We start from the raw sequence: 21,361 nt of genomic DNA, 5'->3' as shown, positions 1-21,361 counted from the left end.
CGACGCACAGCGACAAACACCGAGCTGTGAATGGGGAGGAGTGCCGTCCGAACACCTGATCCGCCGGGACCCTGAAGCTGCCGCCCTCCCAAAAAAAAAATACCCACCTGCACTCTCCCGACGCTGCCATCCTGCGCCCTCCCGACTCTGCCACAGGTAAACCTTGCTAGCGCCCGTTTCATTGCTCAGAGAAACGGGCCTTTTTTACTAGTATATATATAAAGTTGCCTCTGTGTGAAGGGCAAGACGGAACCTATTGGTCACCTGTTTAAAAAGGCTGCTCTCTGTCTTAATAAAATACCTGCAGAAACTGGGCCTAGAATGAAGCCACTGAGTACTCCTGAACACATAAATTTTATGAAGTCTGCTTATGAATTGTGACGCTGCTCATGTTCCATCCAAACTCCTCCCGTGAGCACACCTACTCCAAAGTTGCCTATAAATGCATATGTTCTTGTTATCATGCATACTTTGTATGTGCAGGGTAATTTTATAAGGCCTTTTAAGTGTGTATCTGGCATGTGCGCATGAAAATGTTTTTATACATTTAAGCTCTACAGTCTCTATTCTGCTCTGCCTTCTATCGATAGCAATGCTGAACCTACAGATTTTATAAACAGCATGGCTGATGTTTAAAGAAATACAGTTGCCACCAGATTTGAAAATTGAACCACGAGTGTCTTTGTGCCCGGCACGTCTCCTGCTAACGTCCTTATTTCCACCGGATTTGTACTGCTCTTTCAGAATGTGAAGTCTCGGAGGAATCCAGTGGAGAAGCAGAGATTGAACAGGAGGCCTCTGATTCGGAAGACCTGCGGGAGCTGCACCCAGGGCTGCTGGTTTACAAGGCTTCACGCGCACGGAACCTGCCCGTGATGGCGCAGGCCTTGGCACATGGTGCCGACGTCAACTGGATGAATGAGGAAGATGAAAGCAAGACACCTTTAATCCAGGCTGTGATCGGGGTGAGTGCCTTCAATATACAGCACACCCACTGGTGCTATGGTAGGAGTGGGAGGGATTACACTGTTTGACCCTGTATCGAATAAATATTCCTTTTCATGTAGGGTCATTTGATCTTAAGGCTCCGTATTACTCCAAGCCTGTGTACCTCACACTGGCTGCTTGTATTTTGGCGTATTGGGGGTAATTTTAAGAGGGGGCATCTCCTTTAGCTCATTCTGTAATGGCACCTGGGTGACTAGATTCTGTTATACAATACTTGCATGACCTAGTATAGGTGCACCTTACATTTAGGTGTCTGCAGTTACACCAGTCATAGACCTGGAGTAAAGGTGTGCATGTAACTGACAGTATTATGTCAGTTGTGCACGTAAGTGGCAGCCCCACCCATGCCCTCTTCATGCTTTGCCCATGCGAACGTCCCTTGCATTTTAGCGCTATTCCACTTACCCTGCTGTCACTTCTGTGTGTATGTGTGCGCTTCAATGTCAAAGTGCTGATATTCTGTACATTTTACATGCTGAAGTGGCATATTAATGTGGGCATCCTGGTAGAGAATTGCCCTTCATATAAAATTGTGCCTTGAGGAGTTGCCTGAGAATCAGGGTTCAATTCCCACTGCAGCTCCATTGCCCCAGGTACAAAATAAGTACCTGTATATAATATGTAGCCATAGAAAGGCGGTATATGAAATCCCCATCCCCTTTCCTTTTATCTGAAGCCTGTGATTTCTCAGTCACAGTGATCTAATGGTAGGGGCTGTTGGTGTTATCATCTTGTCCAAACTCTCACCATCAGTCTTCAACAATTACCGCACAGCTTGTGCAGTTACTGTATGTTAATATTCGCTGATAAAGCACGGAGTTTAAAAACATACTGTGCCTTAGTAAAAGAGCCCCCAAATTCTCACACAAATTTACACCTGCTGCAAAGAAAGTGTAAAGAAATATGTGCAGAGCCAGTGCAAGGATATTAACCCCTGGATTCTGTATAGATTGCCCAGATTTGGACACGGATTCCAGATCGAGCGCAAGCTCATTAGTTAATGAGCCATTAATAATCAATACTTGGCATTAATTGGCGCTCATTTGGGTTTATGCACAGATTTGTCCTGCGCCCTATTCTGTAAAATGCGTAGCTAAATTTGATAGCATGCAACTCAAAAGGGGGAGTGGCGATGGGAGGGGCATGGGTGGGTCAGGGCGTTCCAAGAAATTAGGTGCGTTGTTATAGAATAAGGTCTTTTTTGCACCCAACAGGTTACAGCAGTCCCCCCAATAATGAGCAAACTCTTTGACTGTGTCCAGGGAAGGGTAGTTTCCATTGAGTTTGGCACCCCCCAATCATTTTGAAAACTTGGCTCCTATGTATGTGTGTACGTTGCAAGTCAGCCATAGTTCTACCCAGACTCCGCCTCCAGGTACACCTACATGAAGTATGATCTAGGTATCTATGATCTGGTCAGCACACATACTTGCGAACATGTATTCGGCTGTACAATATTATTAGAGCCATTTTCCCCATATAAAACATGTTTTTCCTACGGAAAATGCTATATCAAAATAAGCTCATTATTGTGCAGAGACCACGGATACATTTATCCTGAAAGTGAAAGTCAGAGCATTCTTTGATTTTTGCACCTGCTTTATTATAATTTTCAATTAAAACAACATGCACAGTTTTAAAAATGCAAAATGGTGCATGTTGTAACATCTTCCAGTGTAGTCCTGCTCCAGGAATATCTCCACAAAAAGGGTGGGTGGTTTTTAAAAAAACTTTTACCCAAGTAAATAGCCTTTAAAATTCTCTAAATACATTCCTTGTAGAAGAATGTGTTTTACTATCCTAGAATATCAAGCCTCAGTGTAGTCCTTCCCCTGGAAGGAAATGCTGCTAAGAAAAGTCACAGTTGGTAGAAGTGATGAACTCCTGACTCAGGAAGAAGGGATGATGACCATCATTACAGCAGTGACCTCTGTCTGACAATGACCTGTGCTCTGGGTGTATGTCAGAGGAGGCATCCTTTTAGCACTGAGGCCAGGGAAGGTCCTTTCAGCCACCTGGTATGTCCTCTGGGCAGAGGGGGAGCACAAAATGTGGGTTTTACAGGAGATCATTTATAAATAAAATGAAGGTGTATGGTTAGCCAGGGCTTCCTCCCTTCCCTTCTCCCTTCGTTTTGGTCTTCAGTTCTGTAGAATTCGTGCCAGGACTTCCCCTGCTCCTGGGAACCTCAGTGCTAAGAGTGGCTGTATAGAATCTGATTTGTGAGATCAGCCAGTACTCCCTGGGATGGAACACTGACATTCAAAGTTAGGTTTTCATGGGATGAACATCATAGGAGCCAACTTTTCAAAATTATTGGGGGTGCTAAGCCCAATGGAAATGACCCCTCCCTGGACACATACAAGGAATTTTCTCAATATTGGGGGTGCTCAAGCACCCACAGCACCCACAGAGTCGGCTCCAATGATGGACATGACGTTAGATCGGATTCCGTATGATGGAACACAGCCACTGAGTGTTTTGTCTCTGTTTTCCTTTCAGGGTTCCTTGATAGCTTGTGAATTTTTACTGCAGAATGGTGCAGATGTGAATCAGATTGATGGCCGAGGTCGTGCTCCTCTCTACCACGCTACATATCTCGGGCATACAGGGTAAGAGTGCTCGGTTGCTTTATACACCTCATGCACATTCACAATGTGTGCATTGTATGGTCTAGGTTCACTTCCAGAGTCACTGGTTGACAAGAAGTGGCAGGGTTACCATTCTGTCAGTAAGGGAAATGGAAATTCAAAGCCTGAAGTAATGGGAGTCATTCCCTTATCAAATGAAGTCCATGGAGGTGAACAACATCTTAGGCTAGTGATGAGGGAAGCCATGAAGTGTCTTCATGGGTACATACCAGGGATCTCACCCTGTTGATGAGGAAAACCTGGGAGGTGTCTTCATGGTACAGGTCAGGGAGTTCAGCCTGATAATGGGGGGGGGGGGGGGGGCTGGGAGGTGTGTCTACGTGTGCAGAGATCAAAGTTTGGCAATGAAGAATTCCGTGAGGTGTCTTCATTGGCACAGAGGTCTCAGTTTGGCATTGTGAGATCTGAGAGATATTTCTGTTGAGAAAGGGATCTCAGCCATGTAATAAGGGGATCTGGGAGGTTTCTTTGTGGACACTGAAATATCATTCTGGTGATTAGGATGTCTAGGAATATCTCTTGTATTTATTAATTTATCGATTGAGTTTTCTATACCACCATTTTCCTGATGAAATATCATTGAAAATTTTTTTTTATCTTCATTGACGTCATGCATGAACATACAAAAATCATTGGAAAGAAGAGAGCTCTGCATGTCATTGGATCATTCTTTGGTCACAGAGCAAGATGGCTTTCTCTCTTTCTACTTCTGAACTTGTATATCTGTCTCTTTACAGCCAGGTGTGCTTATTTCTAAAACGAGGTGCCAATCAGCATGCAAGTGACGAGGATGGGCAGGACCCCCTCAGCATTGCGGTTCAGGCTGCCAACGCAGACATCGTGACTTTGTAAGTAGTAATACATGGAATCATAGAAACGTATCTACCAATTTATGCTCAGACCTTAGACATTGCTGAACATTCCAGTTAGCCATTTTGAATCAGCGCCAGGAGAAAGACAATCTGCAGACGCGCCGGGCAGGAAAGAGGGAGCTCTTTCCTGCCCCAAGAGGTCACTAGACCACCAGGGCACCACACTAAGGTAAAGGTGGGGAGGGGAGGATAGGATGTCCGCCTGCCTGTCCGCCCACCAGAATACCCATTGCCTTTTTACCTTTGACAATATTGCTACCCTGCCTCCTGACATCATTTCTTTATTCAATTATATATTATCTAATTCCTGGCAGCCAGAATAGTACTTAAGTGCATAATCTCCTGGGGTCAAGTCTTGTGATAAGAGCTGTAGAATTAAATGGCTGCGATCACAAGACTTCATTTTGGTAGCAGGAGAATAATTTGGCTGATATTCAGAGCAATGTAAGCAAGTCAGAGAGGCTCCAGCCTGCTTAAATTGCTTTGAGCCACCCAACCACCAATATTCAGTGGAACTAAACCAGGCAGTGCCGCTGAATTTCATCTTTGACTGCCCATGTTGAAAGTGGGCAGGTCAGGGGTGGTACATAAGAACATATGAATAGCCCAGTATCCTGCTTCCAGCAGTGGCTAATTCAGGTCACAAATAGTAGCAAGATTCATGCTACTGATCCCAGTTCATAATAAATTAGCTTGAAGGATGACTAATAAAGAATATAAATATGCTTTAAAATGTAAAAGAATGGAATATTACTCGAAATTAATTGGGGGAAATTCGACGGATGTAAAGTTCTTATTTAAAATTCTCACTAACTTCACTAATACTAAGGATCAAACAGTTGCGAGGCAGAATCAATACCTTTCAGCTTCTCAACTAGCTGATCATTTCAGTTCAAAGATTCTATTAGAAAAGAGTTTGATGATGGAGTTTATAGTTGGGATTCTTTGGCAAGTATTTCCTTATCAATCCCAGTAGAAAGAATTTGGTCCATTAGAATAGTCTAATGTTAATTCTCTTTATAGAAAATATGTAACTTCATTTTGTATTTTAGACATTAACCCCCCCCCCCCCCCCTTATGTGTTAAAAGCAGGTAGTTTGCAATTTGGACCTCTATTAATTTTCTGACTGTAGTCATTATTGTCAAGGGGGATTTGTCCAGCAGAGCTGGGGCATATTGTTATTACTTCAGTTGTGAAGGATTGCAAAGAAGCCATTGGTGTTTATGTCACTAACTATCGACCAGTGGTTTCCATCCTGTTTTTTGTTACATTGATGGAGGGGTTGATGTCTATGCAATTATCAGGTTATTTGGATAAGCATAATATTTTGCATTTCTCACAGTCTGTATTTAGGTCTTTATTTTGCACAGAAACTGTAACAAGTTCCCTTTTGGACAACTATTATCTGTTGGTAAAAAGGCACTGGTTTTACATTTTGATCTATGCAGTGCCTTTGATTTAGTGGACCATGCCATCTAAATTATGGAAAATATGAGTATTACAGAATCTGTGGATGTGAAGCGTCTGTTCACGCTTTCCAAAAATACTAGGACTAAGGGGCATGCGATGAAGCTACAATGTAGTAAATTTAAAACGAATTGGAGAAAAGTTTTCTTCACTCAACGTGTAATTAAACTCTGGAATTCGTTGCCAGAGAATGTGGTAAAGGCGGTTAGCTTAGCGGAGTTTAAAAAAGGTTTGGCCGGCTTCCTAGAAAAGTCCATAGACCGTTTTTAAATGGACTGGGGGAAATCCACTATTTCTGGGATAAGCAGTATTTATTTATTTGTTGCATTTGTACCCCACATTTTCCCAGGCTCAATGTGGCTTACATAGTACCATGAGGCATTACCACCTCCAGTGATGAAACAAATACAGAGTAATTTTAAAGAGAATGAGATATATGCGTTACAGACACATTAGAGGAATGAGAGAGAATGAGTTATATGATGTTCGTTGCAAGTTTTGGTTTTGTTGTGTTGCTGAATTCAGGCACTTAAGTTGGGTCAGTAAGGTATGCCTTTTTGAACAGATCGGTCTTTAGTATAAAATGTTTTGTACATTTTTGGGATCTTGCCAAGTATTTGTGACCTGGATTGGCCACTGTTGGAAACAGGATACTGGGCTCGATGGACCTTTGGTCTTTGCCAGTATGGCAATACTTATGTACTTATGTTCTAAACTGGTTTCAGGGATTTTTGGAGCAGCCATCTTACAAGGTTAAAATGGCAAATGGACCAAACCATGAGGGATCCCTCAAGGCTCTCCGCTATCACCATTACTTTTCAATATTTATCTACACTCGCTCGACTTTGAACTGGAAAACAAAAAGGGTTTTGCACTTATATCTATGCAGATGATATAACAGTTTTAATTCCTATTCACTTAGTTGTATCTTCAGAAATTATGGTAATTCAGGAGATTATTACTTTTTTGGAAAGTTGGATGACAATTCAAATTAAAATCGAATAACAATAAAACAAAATTTTTACTTTAAGTTGAGACAAGTTTGGTGATTAAAAATATTACTTATCAGTTTTCAATGTCGGTTAGAATTTTGGGAGTTTATTTAGATTCTAAATTTACATTACAGACACAAATTAATACATTAATCCAACAAGCGTTTTTTTTTAAACCATGCATGAACTATGTAACGTACGTAAATATTTTGAACAAAATCGATTTTGTCTTATTGTACAAGCACTGACACCAACCCTCCCTTTTACAAAGCCGCGCTAGTGGCTGCTGGTGTGGTAATTCAAAATGAATGGGCCATGTCAGCATTGCCGTGCAGCTCTGTAAAGTTTGTAAGTTTGTTGTGATTAATCTCGGTTGTTCCAAGCAGCTGTTGACAAAATTACAGACTATTGAAAACGCGGCCTTACGATTGATCTATTCATTAAAATACTCTGACAGTATTTCTCCAATATATATGCAGGTTCCCTTGCTTCTAATATATGCCAGATTCTTATTTAAATTTCTCTGTTTGACTTATAAGGAAGTGTTTGGGATAGGCCCCTTGTCTCTGGTTAATCATTTTGTCTTTTCAGTTTCAGTGAGAGGGTCAGTTATCCCTTTTTAAAGGGTAGAAAGAGGCTCAAGGCAAGCTACTGGCTAATCTTTTAGCTTTTCAGATGAAACTGTTTTGAATTTTGTGCTTTCTGCTTTAGATTATAGCCCCTTTTTGCTGCATGCTGAGGCCCTTTTTACCACAGCGAGTAAACTTATACGTTGCCAATCGGGGGGAGCACTTAATGCCAGCCATTGAGGTGGCGTTAAGGGTTCCCATGCTAACCCAGAGGTAACTGGGTAGCGCATGGCGCTGCCCAATTACCATTGGGTTAGAGCCGCGCTGGAAAATGGCAAGCTATTTTCCGTAGCACGGCAAATGGCACACACCGGGGCTAGAACTACTGCTGGCACCAGCGGTAGTGCCAGATTAGCATGCGGTAAGCCCACATTGGGTTTACCACTGCTCTGTAAAAGGGCCCCTATGTTAGTTAAGCTGAGCCCAAACCTAAACTTAAAGGTCTGATGCCCTGCCCGTGCCTCACATTACCCGCTTTGAGAGAAGGAAGGTCATTCTCCCTTGATGGAATCTCAATTTCTTGTTACAGGCTGCGTCTGGCCCGAATGAATGAAGAGATGAGGGAAGCCGAAGGCCCCTTGGGACAACCAGGTCACTATCCCAGCACCAGCCCCACCGAGCAGCAGTACAGGAAGTGCATTCAGGAGTTCATCAGCTTGAACATAGACGAGTGCTAGAACCCCTCTCCTGCTGTCTGGAGAATGTTTGGCTGAGCCCAGCCCTTGTGTCTTGGTGCAAATGCTGGCATATGTGTTGTTTGTATGGGTTGGGGGGGACAGTGTTTATCCTCTTCCTGTAATTTCTCCCAGCCGCCTTCAGAGGAAATCGGGAGCGGGACCAGGCAGTTTGGTTTGTGTGCAGAGTTAATAATGTGTGTGTGGGAGGAAGTTTGGGGAATGGGGGAGGGGGGGGGGTTCTGAGAAGCCTTCCAAAGAGAACAGATTTTGAGGGAGTCTTACCCACACTCTTCCCCTCTTTCTTTGAGACTGGGCATGCTCTTAAGACTAGAAGATGTCTCCAATTTGTTTTCCAAAATAGGCTGAGCCTATCCTAAATGTTTTACCCTGTTGCATGCAGGGAGACGTAGTTTCAGCTTTTCTTGGGGATATTAGAAGAGCAAGTTCATAAATGTAGTGTAAAGCCAGGATTGCATCAGCCAATAGGGAAAAATGGAGCCAGTAATCAATGCCACTTGTGATCAGATTGTCTTAGTGTACTATGCTTAGAGGGCAGAACCTGCAGTGCACCAAGTGGTGCAGACAGTTGCAGGCACTCGTTCTGTGGGATTCCATTTACCCAGAATGCTCTGGGAAGGGCCTGGTGAGCAGTCTGAGATGGTCACTGGCTTCATGGCAGGTCTCGTAGCTTGATGAGGCAGCAGAGTTGTCTGGTTTAGTCCAGTGGCATTCCACTATAGAGCTCCTATCCAAGCCATAAAACTGCTGTGCCCCCTCCCCAACCCAGGCAGCTCCCAGCTGCTTTTTTGTATTTAGAGCCAGGCTTGGGCCTTCAGTGCCTAGGCTAGGCCAGACTCTTTCTCCAGGCTACAGCCAAATTTTGAGTCTTGGCTCACTGCCCTGGTTCATTTTCACTGTTGGTGCTAACATGCCACTCACTCGGAGCATTCTTCAGGAATCTCCTCGGCTTGGCTGCCCTTCTGGTGTCCTTTGAGACAGTTGTGTTGAGCGTTCTAGGTCATGTGAATTTAAAGTACTTTTGAGTCAGTATACAAAGGGAAATAGCAGAATAACTGTGGCAGTCATCCAGATATTTCCCTTAGCCACAGCTATCTGAGGATATTTGATGGCGCTATCCAGATAGAGCTACTGAATATCATTACAGGTCACCTTGGCACTGTCCGAATAGTGTTGGGGAGGTGTATGGGCGGAGCTAGGGCAGTCCTGTTATCTGGTTAACAGCAATGTTTATACCATGACCTGGATAAGTGTTCAGATAAAATTAGGAAAGAAAAATTACTGTCCTAACTTTTATCTGGTTAGTTATCCGGAAAGCGGTTCAAATAGCTCTGCAATCCGGATAGTGTGGCCGCTCGCCTCTATCCAGATATTTGACACTGGCCGCAATTTGGATACCAGCGCTGAGTATCTAGATTTTATTTAACTGCTGATGCCGGTGTTTAAAAGAAACCACTGACCGCAGTGGCTGAATATCATGCCATGGGGGAGATTCTATATATGGTGCCTAAACAAATTGGAGTGGAAATCAGTGCCAACTAAGCATATTCTGTAAGCGGCGCCTGGGTTTAGGCGCAGTTTATAGAATACGCTTAGTTGATATCTCAGCGCCTAAAACTACGCGCATCCATTTACACCAATGAAAATGTGGCGTAAATCCCAGTGCGTAGATGTACGTGCACTGGGCCATGTTCTATAACCACACGTGTACATTTCAGAATGCCCACGAAACGCCCATAATCATGCCCATTTTTGCCTGCGTGCGTTAGAACTTCGGCGCACTTCATTACAGAATACACTTAGCGTAAATGCTAATTAGTGCTCATTATTGCTTGCTAAGTGCTGTTATCTGCGCTCATTAGCTTGTTAAGTTATGCGTGTTGTTATAGAATCTGCTTGGATTTCAGTGCGGATCTCTAGGCGCGCTATATAGAATCTGGGGGCATGTGTTTGTGGCGAGGGTATCTGTGAAAAGGCGAGATCTCCCACCCATCTGAACCCACATAAATGCATCCTCTTTTCAGGGCCGCACGCTACTGTGTGTCACAGCAGCTTTCCAGTTAGTCACCTCTGAATGCTCAATGCCTAGCTCCCAGCAGAAGATAGCAACCCAGTCCATCTTTCATCCCTGAGGTCTATGGCAGGTATTTTGTTTGCCTTAAAAGGAAGAAAGCAGAGTGCCATCCCCTCTTCCCACCCCCATAGGCAGCAGAATGGCTTAGGCCATTTCAGGGCCATGCTCTAACTAGTTGTGGGGTTTTTTTTTTTGCCCCATACAGCATTAGCACTTAGGGAGTCTGGGGGCAGGGGAGGAGATTGGTTTGTTTAGATGGGAGGAATCCCACTGCCCCAGTCTCATAATGTTTTGTGCTTGGCCTGTGTTGTAAAACAGGACTGGACAGAGCAGGTAACTTGGGGCCTAGTAGTTAATGAACAGGGTGACTGTAGAAGAGCAGTTGCCAGGGTAACCTATGGTGCTAGGAGACTTCCCTGCATGGTAACAAAAATCTGGCATGTGTTTTTTCTTGTCTCTATGTGTTAGAAGTTAGCATGGATACATTCGTGTACATACCTGGCATGGGTTGATCCCCAATTCATGTCTGTGATGAGGAATGTTCTCCATTGGTATTTCCTATTGATAGTTGGGCACGGACATTTCTGCAGGGTCCAAACATTTCATTCCTAGCTCTTTTTGTGTTTGTAAGATTTCCGTCTATGTCTCTTGAGGAGCTTCCACCTTGACTGGGGGCTGTTAATCTACTGTCTTGTTGTGCTCCGGAATCTCTGGGCCTATGGGAGGCTTTGACTGGACTTTCACATGAACCTCTCTTTAAGGCCACAAGATGGCTGCAGGGCATCAAGCTGAGCATCTCTGAATGGGGTTGTGTCTATGGACCTGTAGTTTAGGTGCCTCTATGGACCTTTAGTTCCAGTTGTATGGAAAGACAGGAACTAAAAGTCAGTGGATACAATGGGGCGAAGCCAGGCTTGGCCCTAAGGACCTGACATCACCTATTAACTGTATAACTTTGTGTCACACTACAATTGGAAGGCAGAAACAATACATCTTGAAGCTGGGCAGCTTATGGGACAAGTGGTCTGGTGTGTGGTATTGGTACTCTCTTTAGGTAACTTTGAGCACTTTTCCCATGCAATGTTTTGGGGAATATTTAACTGTTCTTTTGTTTTTAAACAGTGAATGTGTTTTTAAGTATTTAATTTATTATTGCTCTGCTACGTGGGAAAGTGCAATGAGTTGTTTTGCCTCGCAATGTATCTGTACATTACAGCGAATTGAGTTTTTTTATATTATTGTGGGGGTGGGGAGGAAATTTTTAACTGTGTCTTTTTCTCTTCTCAGGCCTCCTTTTGCTTTCCTACCTAGGATGGGCATCCAATGCCTTGAACCTTATTTAAAATAGCATGGTGGGGGAAGGGGAAAACAACCCTAAGTATTCTCTAGGATCAAAGGATTATTGTTTAAAACAAATCTTTTTAGCGTGTTGTACAGGACTTTGATTTTTGAATGGTGAATGTATTATCAATTTATTTGTCCCTGGAAACCAAAACAATCTTAACATTTTTGTCCAGGGAAGTTTTAGACATAAAATTGGTGTAATTTTCCTTCCAGGTTTGGATGTATTTCTGTATTGTACAATCCTACTTAAAACGTTTGCTACCAAAATTTCTTTCTCTCTTGGTCTTTCTTTCAGCGCTTTCTTTCCCTTTATGTTTGAATAATGGGGGAAAGGGGTTATAAATTTTCCTTGGGATGGTAACATAGAGTCACATGAGCGTAGGATGCTTCCCTGTGTCTGGGAAGCATCAGTGGACGCCCTTCTGCCTGGCCACATGCTCCAGAAATCTACCCTCGTGTCGTGTTTTCTACATTGTACGAGGCGTGAAGTACATGCCACTAGGCACCTGGAGCTCTGCTGGGAGGGTGGGATCATACTGTACTGTGACCTGAATACGGAGGCAGTCAGTTTCGTTAGTCTGATGAATGGAACTGTCTCGTTTAACGGTGCTGTTGCATTTTATGAGCCATTCCGGGAGCAAACCAGTGCTGCTGCGGGGAGCTCCTTGTCCAGTGTTAATTCAGTGCCTCTTCATTCGCTGCTTACAATTTGCTCTTTGACGGTGCTCGGGAATAACACTGCATTAACACTGTAGCACATAAAACCATTTATTTTCTACTGTTCTTTTTGTTATTCTGTCTGAACCACTAGGAAGTGATTGCTGCAGGTGCAAGGTGCTGGTTCAATAAAGACATGTGTGCAGCAGGTGCACTTCATACGGTGTGCATGTATGGTGTGCATGGGCTGCCGAAGTGTAATCAAAATATGCAAAATTAACTAGATATATGCAAATGTTTCTGTTAAGTGTTCAGACATGAATTGTTGCTGGCCCACCCTGTCCTGGCTAAGCTTCCTGTTCTGCTGATGGCTCCCCCTGCCTGGATGAGCCCAAAAAAATAAATAAAACGTTAGCGAGCTGAGAGGGACCCTTGAATGCAGCAGGGAAGTGACTTGAGCTGTGAGGGCAGCCTGATATGTCTGCTCAGATCCATTTTTATTATGTGCAAAAGAAATGGCCTACCTCTTCCACAAGAACCAAGTGGAAGCAATGACCTCTCCAACTTTATCCTCTGTAATAATTAACCATTTAATGAGGTTCACAATTCACCCCTCATTGCTAGGGTACTCTTGCCTGGCTTGCCTCTGTCTCCCACGCTCTCCTTGCTACTTTCAGCCAAAGATAAGATGAAAATTTGGAGGGGGGGGGGGGGGGGGTGATGTCACCCTAGGGTTAGTGGATCTCCAAACCATGGCTGCTGTAAAACTAGAAGGGTATGGCATGGGATGAACCACGTTCTTCATGTCCTGTTTCTTCATCTGAGCAGCCACTCCCTGCCACTTTCAGATAGAGGGTGCTGGGCTGGAGGCACCGTTGATATGGCCATGTTCGGCAATTTTTATGCATCTATGACTACAATTATATTGAACAATGACAAACATGTTTTAGGGGTAGTGGGAAGAACAGTTGAAAGAATTCTGGAAAGTAAAAGTCTCGAGTTCTGATTTCATAGGAAGTACTTATCACGGAAGTGGGAGTCAGTTTCCAAATTATTGTCGGTGTTTGTTTTTGTCATGCACATTCAAGATAATTTTCAGAGAGAAAATACCAGGTAGTTAGCATAACACACATATACTACAAGTGTCCAGTTGCCCATATGTGTTATTTGTGTAGGCGGCTGAGAGCTGTAAAATAGCACATGTACATCTGAAAAATCCTGGGTTTGAATGCTGTTTTCCTCCCCTAATCTAAACACACTCACAAATACCATTTAAAAAAAATCTAATTCAGGTTTTTTTTTTATTGGTTGAATATCAAAGTCAATACAAAAATCGTTACAAACAGAGACGCAGCAGCATCTTTAACTTTGCTCCTCCCACCCTGTCCCTTCACCCCATTCCTCCCCTTAGACCTGCTATGTTATCATGCTTCGCCAAATGTCTTACATCCCATTGCATTACAATGAACTATTCTTTCCAACCCCCTCCAAACGATTACATGGTTTCCAATCCTATAGCACTCAGCACCTCTCATACACCCTGTCCCACCCACCTCCCTCTCATCTCAGTCTTGTATATAGTATATACGTAAGCATCACCATACTGGGACAGACCGAAGCTCCATCAAGCCTAGTATCCTGTTTCCAGCAGTGGCAATCCAGGTCACAAGTACCTGGCAAGACCCCAAAAGAGTAAAACAGATGTTATGCTGCTTATCCCAGGAATAAGCAGGGAACTTTCCCAAGTCCATCTTCATGGTTTATGGACTTTTCTTTTAGGAACTTGTCCAAACCGTTATAAAACTCTGCTAAGCTAACTACTTTTACCACATTCTCTGGCAACATATTCCAGAGTGTAATTACACGTTGAGTGAAGAAATATTTTCTCTGCATTTATTATCTCAGGAGATACAGCTCATATACCACCCCCCCTCCCCGTTTACTAAGCCGCACGGCAATGCCAACACAGCCCATTTAAAGTGAATGGGTTGTGTCGGCATTAATGCATGGCAGCCGCCAGCACGGCTTAGTAAACAGGGAGGATAGTGTTCATACTTCATCCCAATGTTGATAATCTGCCCCATCTATGAACACCTTTCTTCTAACCCTGCTAAAATAAACTGTGCTGTGGAAGTCCATGCACACTTTTAATCAGGCAGAGGAGGGTAGTTTTTCCGACAGGCTAGTTTACCTGGCTAAATCGCTGTGTATCCAGATGACTGCCTCTTGGGCCATTGTTCTCTAAATGCTAAGTCTTAACATTTGATGTAGTTGAAAACCCAATGACCTCTGGTGGCCACATGATAGCTGCCATTGACTTTGTGTCACCTGAGGGGAAGGCCATTTTGGGCCAGCTGAACTTCCAGTAGACCAACTAGTGTCTCCCAGGGAGACACTAATCTGGTGTCCTTTCAAGCTGCTACTTTGAATAGGAATATCTCACTTCCTAAAAGCCATGGCAGGGAGAGGGCCACTTGCTAAGCACCTGAATTGCTGTACATACGCTAAAAAATATTAACTCTTTGCCTGCCTGCTTTGCCAGTATGCCTCTGTACAATAGGTTGTGTCCTCTCTTCTTGTCTGTACACTCTGTATGCAGTATTATTTACTGAAATGGGATTTTCAGTATTTCTGGATCTCTGTATGATCTCTTGCCGTTTTATATCTGCTCCTTGTTTTCTTCTGTCTTTCTCTCATTGTGTCTGTCTTTTACAATACTGTAATAAAGTCTGTCAAAACCTCCTAATCTCTTCAGCTTGGCTGTTGTTGTGGATTGTTTCTGTTTCCGGAATTAACAGTTGTGTGCATGGGGGTGGGGAGGGAATGTGGGGAGTGTTCCCACTCTGTTAGTTTACGGACCCTTCATCAGGGGCGTAGTCAGACTTCAACGGTAGGGGGGTCCAGAGCCGAGGTGAGGGAGCACATTTTAGCCCCCCCCCCGGCGCTGACACCTCCCCCCTGCCTGCCATTGCTGACACCTCCAACAACTTTGACCCCCCCCCCCACCGATGACCCTCTCGACCCCCCCCCCACCCACCGTTGTCGTTGCCTACCTTTGCTGGCGGGGGACCCCAACCCCCGCCAGCTGAAGTCTTCTTCCTTTGTTTGGTTTCTTCTGACTGTTTCTGACGTCCTGCACGTACGTCCCCCGCCATGGGGGCCTGGTCCCCCGCCAGCAAAGGTAGCAGGCGGCAGGAGGAGGGGTTCAGAGGATCACCAGCAGGGGGTCCAGGCCCAAATCTACGGGGGCCCAGGCCCCCGTGGCCCCATAGCAGCTACGCCCCTGCCAGTACTAGCACCCCCACCAACAATTAACATGCAAACACAGGTAAAATTGGGTCTTTTAAATGAGTAACATAGTTTATTGCAGTCTAGCTAAGAAGTATTTCTCATTTTAAAAAAAATTTACATCCTAATTATTACGCAGTTTGTCAGACAGAGTACAGCAGGGCTATTCAATTCCAGTCCTTGGGGTCCACACAGGCAGGCCAAGTTTTCAGGGTATACACAATAAATATGCATGAGAGAAACTTGCATATCAAGGAGGCAGTGCATGCAAATCTGTCTCATGCATATTAATTGTGGATATCCTGGCCTGCCTGTGGACCTTGAGGACCGGAACTAAGTAGCCTTGGAGTAGAGGAGGATGAGGGCCCTATCCCTATCTCAAAAACTAAGCTGGGTTGGGCCTGAGTAGTACTTGGGTAAGAGAGCTTTCAGGAACATTCAGTACTACTGGAAGTCTAATTCTTTTAGTTATAAAATCTTATATCCTGCTCATCCACAAATCTGAGTGGCTAACAAAGTAACATACATAATCCAAGAACTCAGTACGCGAATTTCATAAATTAGTCTGTGAATATATCTCAAGTCTCATTTATTTGTTTATGTGTTTACATTGTTTTTAGTATGTATTGTTTTTGTTTGATTTTGTTTAATGCGTTGCTTATATTATGTACATTTAAATTTTCTACCCTGCTTAGAATAGAAAGATAGAGAGAGTTATAAATATTTTAAATAAATAAATAAAATAAAACAGATACTACAAAAACCAAACACAGTATTCAGAAGAGCTGTAATAAAACACCATAAAAACCACCAGATACAAAATCACATATAAATATTTAAAAGCATAAAAGGCTTGCTGGGAAAAAGTGCTCTTAACTGTTTCTGGAAAGTAAGGACTGCACTGAGCGTAATTGTTGAGGCAAAGCATTCCATATAATCAGGCCTTCTACCTTGAACAGAGCTACCTGATACTCATCAAGTCTTAACATATTGAAAAGGAATGTCCATAGAAACAGAGAAAATGAGGGCAGATAAAGACCATGTGGCCTATCCAGTCTGCCAATCTATGCCATCTATCATCCGTTCCTCTCCCCTAGAGATCTTACGTACTTGTTCCAAGCTTTCTTGAACCCAGATAGTTTTTGTCTCCACCACCTTCATCAGGAGGCTGTTCCATGAATTCACCACCCTTTCCATGAAGAAGTATTTCCTCAGGTTACTTGAGTTTGTCCCCTTTTACATTCATCTTATGCCCCCTCATTCCAGAGCTTCCTTCAGTTGAAAGGGACTCGCCTCCTGTGCATTTATGCCACAGAGGTAGTTGAACATATCTCCCCTCTCCCGCCTTTCTTCCAAAAGGCCTCTGCCTGTAGAGTGTAAAGATCTGACTGGACGATACCATTTTCAAGAATTAGCAAGGCCATCTTCATGTAACACAACGTAACCCAACACTAAAAGTTGCATTGGTGGGCCAATATAGGGCCTCCTACCAGCATGGAGCTTAGGGGACCCATATGATGTTGAGGGTACCATCTAAACTCCTGTCCTCATGGTGGACACTATCTCTGCGATCTTCTCCCTGGAGTGAGAAAGGTCATCTCTGCCCTTCCCAGAGATGGAACCCAGCTGGTTGTGGAAGTATTTATTTTATTTGTTTTAAAAGGATTTCATAATCTGCTCAGTTATTTTGATGGTGGATTACAAATCCATTTAAATAATGCTCTGATCCGTCCTTCGCTTAGGGGTCTTTTTACTAAAGCTTACCACATGCTAATTCTGTTAATGCACGCTAAATTCTAAAAAGCCCATTTTATACCTATGGGCTTGTTAGCATTTAACGCGTGCTAAGTTATAGTAAAAGGGCCCCTTGGCAAACGAGTGGTCAACTTGAGCACATGGAAATAAAATTTCAGCTAAAGAGTCAGGAGTGAGTCAAATCCAACCAAGAATCCACACTGCACACAGGAAATGCCTCCGCAAGTGCTTTAAAAACGTGCTAAACTGACCTGGTCTTTCTGTGCTATTCATACAAGGGTCCTTTTACTAAGCAGCAGTAGGCAGGGGCTTAGCCAGACACCCAATTTTGGGTGGGCCTGGGCCCAAGATGGGTGGGCAGAAGAACTCTGCCTTGTCCCACAAGTGATTTGGTCTTTCCCTCTCTCGCCTGCATACCATATGGTCTCTCAAAGATCCCCCCCCCCCCCCCCCGCATACCTTTTAAATAGATTTTCACCGGTATGGAGCAGCAACTAATACACACTGCTCATGTTGGCCCCACAGCATGTATCAGTCACTGCTTGCTGCAGGCGAAGATCTGCTATTTACAAGGTATGCAGGAGAGACAGTTGTTGGGAGTTTTCGGCTAGTGGGACTTGGGAAGAATCCCTACCAGCCACATCATAGGTGTGCTGCTTCTGGGTGGGCCTGAGCCCAAAGTGGGTGGACCTGGGCCCACCCTTGGCTACGCCACTGGCGGTAGGGCTAGTGCGCGGGAAGTATGCGCCAAATTGGCAGTACTGCAGGGGTAGTGTGGGCGCCCTGTGGTAGTTTTGAAGTTGGCACACTCTGTTTCCTGTGGTAGAAAATATTATTCTATTTTTTTTTTTGTTACATTTGTACCCCGCGCTTTCCCACTCATGGCAGGCTCAATGCGGCTTACATGGGGCAATGGAGGGTTAAGTGACTTGCCCAGAGTCACAAGGAGCTGCCTGTGCCTGAAGTGGGAATCAAACTCAGTTCCTCAGTTCCCAAGGTCCAAAGTCCACCACCCTAACCACTAGGCCACTCCTCCACTACCGTGGAGTGTTCCCGGCGGTAATTGGCAGCACGGCCACATTGGTACACGCTGCATGATTACCACGTGAGTAGCACGTGAGTCCTTACTGCTAGGTCAATGGGTGGCGGTAAGGGCTCAGGCAGTAAATAGCCGCACACTACTTTTGATTTTAGCACACGGTCATTTACTGCCTCATTGCAAAATGCCATTTTCCCCAACCATGGTAAAAAATGGCCCACTGTCCACCAAAACCATGCAGCCACAGGGCCGCTGAGAGGGGGGCGAGGGGGGGGGAATTCCCCAGGCCCGGGACTTCAAGGGGGGCCCGGCGCTGGGGTGAGGCCGCCGGCGCTGCAGTCCCCGGTCTCACCTGCCTGCCTCCTCAGCTCCGGGCCCCCTTCATTCAAAGCAGCAGTCGCAGATCGCGTCTCTTCTGGCCTTCCCTCCCTGTTCCATGAGGGAGGGAAGGTCGAAGAGACGCGATCTGCGACTGCCGCTTTGAATGAAGGGGGCCCAGAGCCGTCGAGGCAGGCAGGTGAGAGCGCGGACTGTAGCGGCAGGGGGGGGGGCAGAGGCGGGGCGGCCTTGCCCCAGGCCCGGCCTAGTCTCTCGGCGGCCCTGCGCAGCCACACTACTGCAGGCCACTTTTTATTGTGGCTTAGTAAAAGGACCCCACAGGTACCACATGTGAAGCCTGATTTTTCATAGGGCATCTAGGTGGAAAAAGGACAGTCAAATCAGGATGCTAAAAATTAGCAACACATTTGACAAATGGGAGATACTTGTATGTGTGGCAGCATGTACAGTGGGAGCAGCTATATACAGTGAAATACATAAAAAAAAAAAAGTGATATCACACGGGGGTCCTGCACGTGTTAATGCCAGCACTTACACTATGTAGGTGACAAATTTCATAAAAATGGACATCCAGGACAAACCACTGAAGAAACTGAGCAAAAAGAACTCTTTAAAAAAAAATGAAATTCTGAGGTAGTTTTGACACCAAATAGGCTGTAAAACTGACACATACGTCTGTCTCAGAGCAGAACAGGTCTAACTGCTGAGGTTCAGGAATATTTTTAAAGCATTCGTACATTGCCATCATTAAAAGTGGAAACACACACATGGTTTGCTAGCCTGCCCAAACCATATCTGCAACACTCCATCTTCCAAACTGTGCGTACTGAGGATCTAAACTTTGTAAACTTTTGGCTTTCTAAAATCAATATTTACACGTGTACGTCATTTAAATGTGTAAATGCCACACATGTTTTCTAAAATGACCTTCAGAACATTCTACTCAGGGGACGTTAACTCACGTTACAAAGATCCAGTAAAGTTAGTTTCATAGAAAATACTTAAGCTTAGTTTTTCTCACAGGTAGTCACACAAACCTTAGTTACTGTCTATTTTCCCATCTTTCATAAATATTATCAATAGAAATCAAACAAAATAAAACATGGACAAGAAAATAAGATGATACCTTTTTTATTGGACATAACTTAATACATTTCTTGATTAGCTTTCGAAGGTTGCCCTTCTTCCTCAGATCGGAAATAAGCAAATGTGCTAGCTGACAGTGTATATAAGTGAAAACATTGAAGCATTACTATGACAGTCTGACAGGGTGGGAGGAGGGGGGTGGTAGGAAGTATGCATGGGGATATCAAAGCATATCATTGATATTCTAACAGGGTGGGTGTGGATAGGTGAGGGGAGGGTGATCAACAGAGAAATACAGCTTTATGGTTTATAATGGGCTAGGAACCCCAGATCCTTGTTAAGTCCTTTCTGTTGGGTGTTAAAATATTCAATCATTCTGACTTCAAAGGTCTTACGTTCTTGTATGGTTTTAAAGTTACCTTTCAGGATTCTCACTGTGAAGTCACTGGTACAGTGCATACCTCTGACCCACCCCCATCCTCCCACCCTGTCAGACTGTCATAGTAATGCTTGAATGTTTTCACTTATATACACTGTCAGCTAGCACATTTGCTTATTTCCGATCTGAGGAAGAAGGGCAACCTTCGAAAGCTAATCAAGAAATGTATTAAGTTATGTCCAATAAAAAAGGTGGAATAGCAACATTCCATGTAGAATCTCCAATAGTAGCAACATTCCATGTAGAATCTCCAATGGTATCTATTTTACTGTCATAGTAATGCTTGAATGTTTTCACTTATATACACTGTCAGCTAGCACATTTGCTTATTTCTGATCTGAGGAAGAAGGGCAACCTTCGAAAGCTAATCAAGAAATGTATTAAGTTATGTCCAATAAAAAAGGTATCATCTTATTTTCCTTTCCATGTTTTATTTCTATTGATAACCTTAAGAGTGGACTAACAAGGCTACCACACTCCTCTTCATAAATATTGAAATTCATTGCCTTCAAAAAAGAAAAAGAAGTTTTCAAAAGTAAGTATGTCATTCACTGCCCTCATGTGAGGGCTGTAGCCAGGGCTAAAGCCTTGAGGACTGGCACTTTTGTGTGTTAATTTCATTGAAATCTGAGATCATCTGTACAGGAAAGAGTTTTAGGATTTGTACACTGTACAATTTCTTCCACTTACTGAGATCTGAGCTGCAGTGGACAATTCACTGAGTTTCAGTCAGGTTGTCAGCAAAGGATTGGTATCTTGGTTCACTTAGAAGATCAAATTTACTTGTTAATTAAACAACTGTAATATAAGTGATAGCTTTTTTTCTTGGAGCACTGACAAGTTTTATAAAATATTTGTTTTTCTTGGCAATCTGATCCCAGGAAAGACTGGATAGGTTGCTAACTATCAAGTATAAATTCTAAAGAAAATTAGGACAATCACTGAGAAGAATCAGATTAACAAGGAGGGTTCAGTCTGATTTCTTCCTGTGGCATTTGAACCTAGAACTTTATTTAAACTTTGGG

At 43.8% G+C, this 21,361-nt stretch overlaps 1 protein-coding gene across 3 annotated transcripts in view; it reads left to right on the top strand.

Moving 5' to 3' along the window:
* ACAP3 (ArfGAP with coiled-coil, ankyrin repeat and PH domains 3) overlaps nt 1-21,361 on the top strand; it is a 168,486-nt gene that overhangs the window by 146,687 nt on the left and 438 nt on the right. For all 3 annotated transcript variants that reach the window (XM_030222493.1, XM_030222491.1, XM_030222490.1), the window contains 4 exons: nt 745-965; nt 3,511-3,620; nt 4,397-4,507; nt 8,150-8,211. In XM_030222493.1, coding sequence (XP_030078353.1) covers nt 745-965; nt 3,511-3,620; nt 4,397-4,507; nt 8,150-8,211 — 504 coding nt within the window. The remainder of the gene's footprint in view (nt 1-744; nt 966-3,510; nt 3,621-4,396; nt 4,508-8,149; nt 8,212-21,361) is intronic.

This window comes from Microcaecilia unicolor, chromosome 13 (genome assembly GCF_901765095.1).
Source record: "Microcaecilia unicolor chromosome 13, aMicUni1.1, whole genome shotgun sequence".
NCBI classification, from domain to species: Eukaryota; Metazoa; Chordata; class Amphibia; order Gymnophiona; family Siphonopidae; genus Microcaecilia; species Microcaecilia unicolor.
Note: the sequence above shows the minus strand (reverse complement) of the source record. Positions and strands in the feature narration are given on the sequence as shown.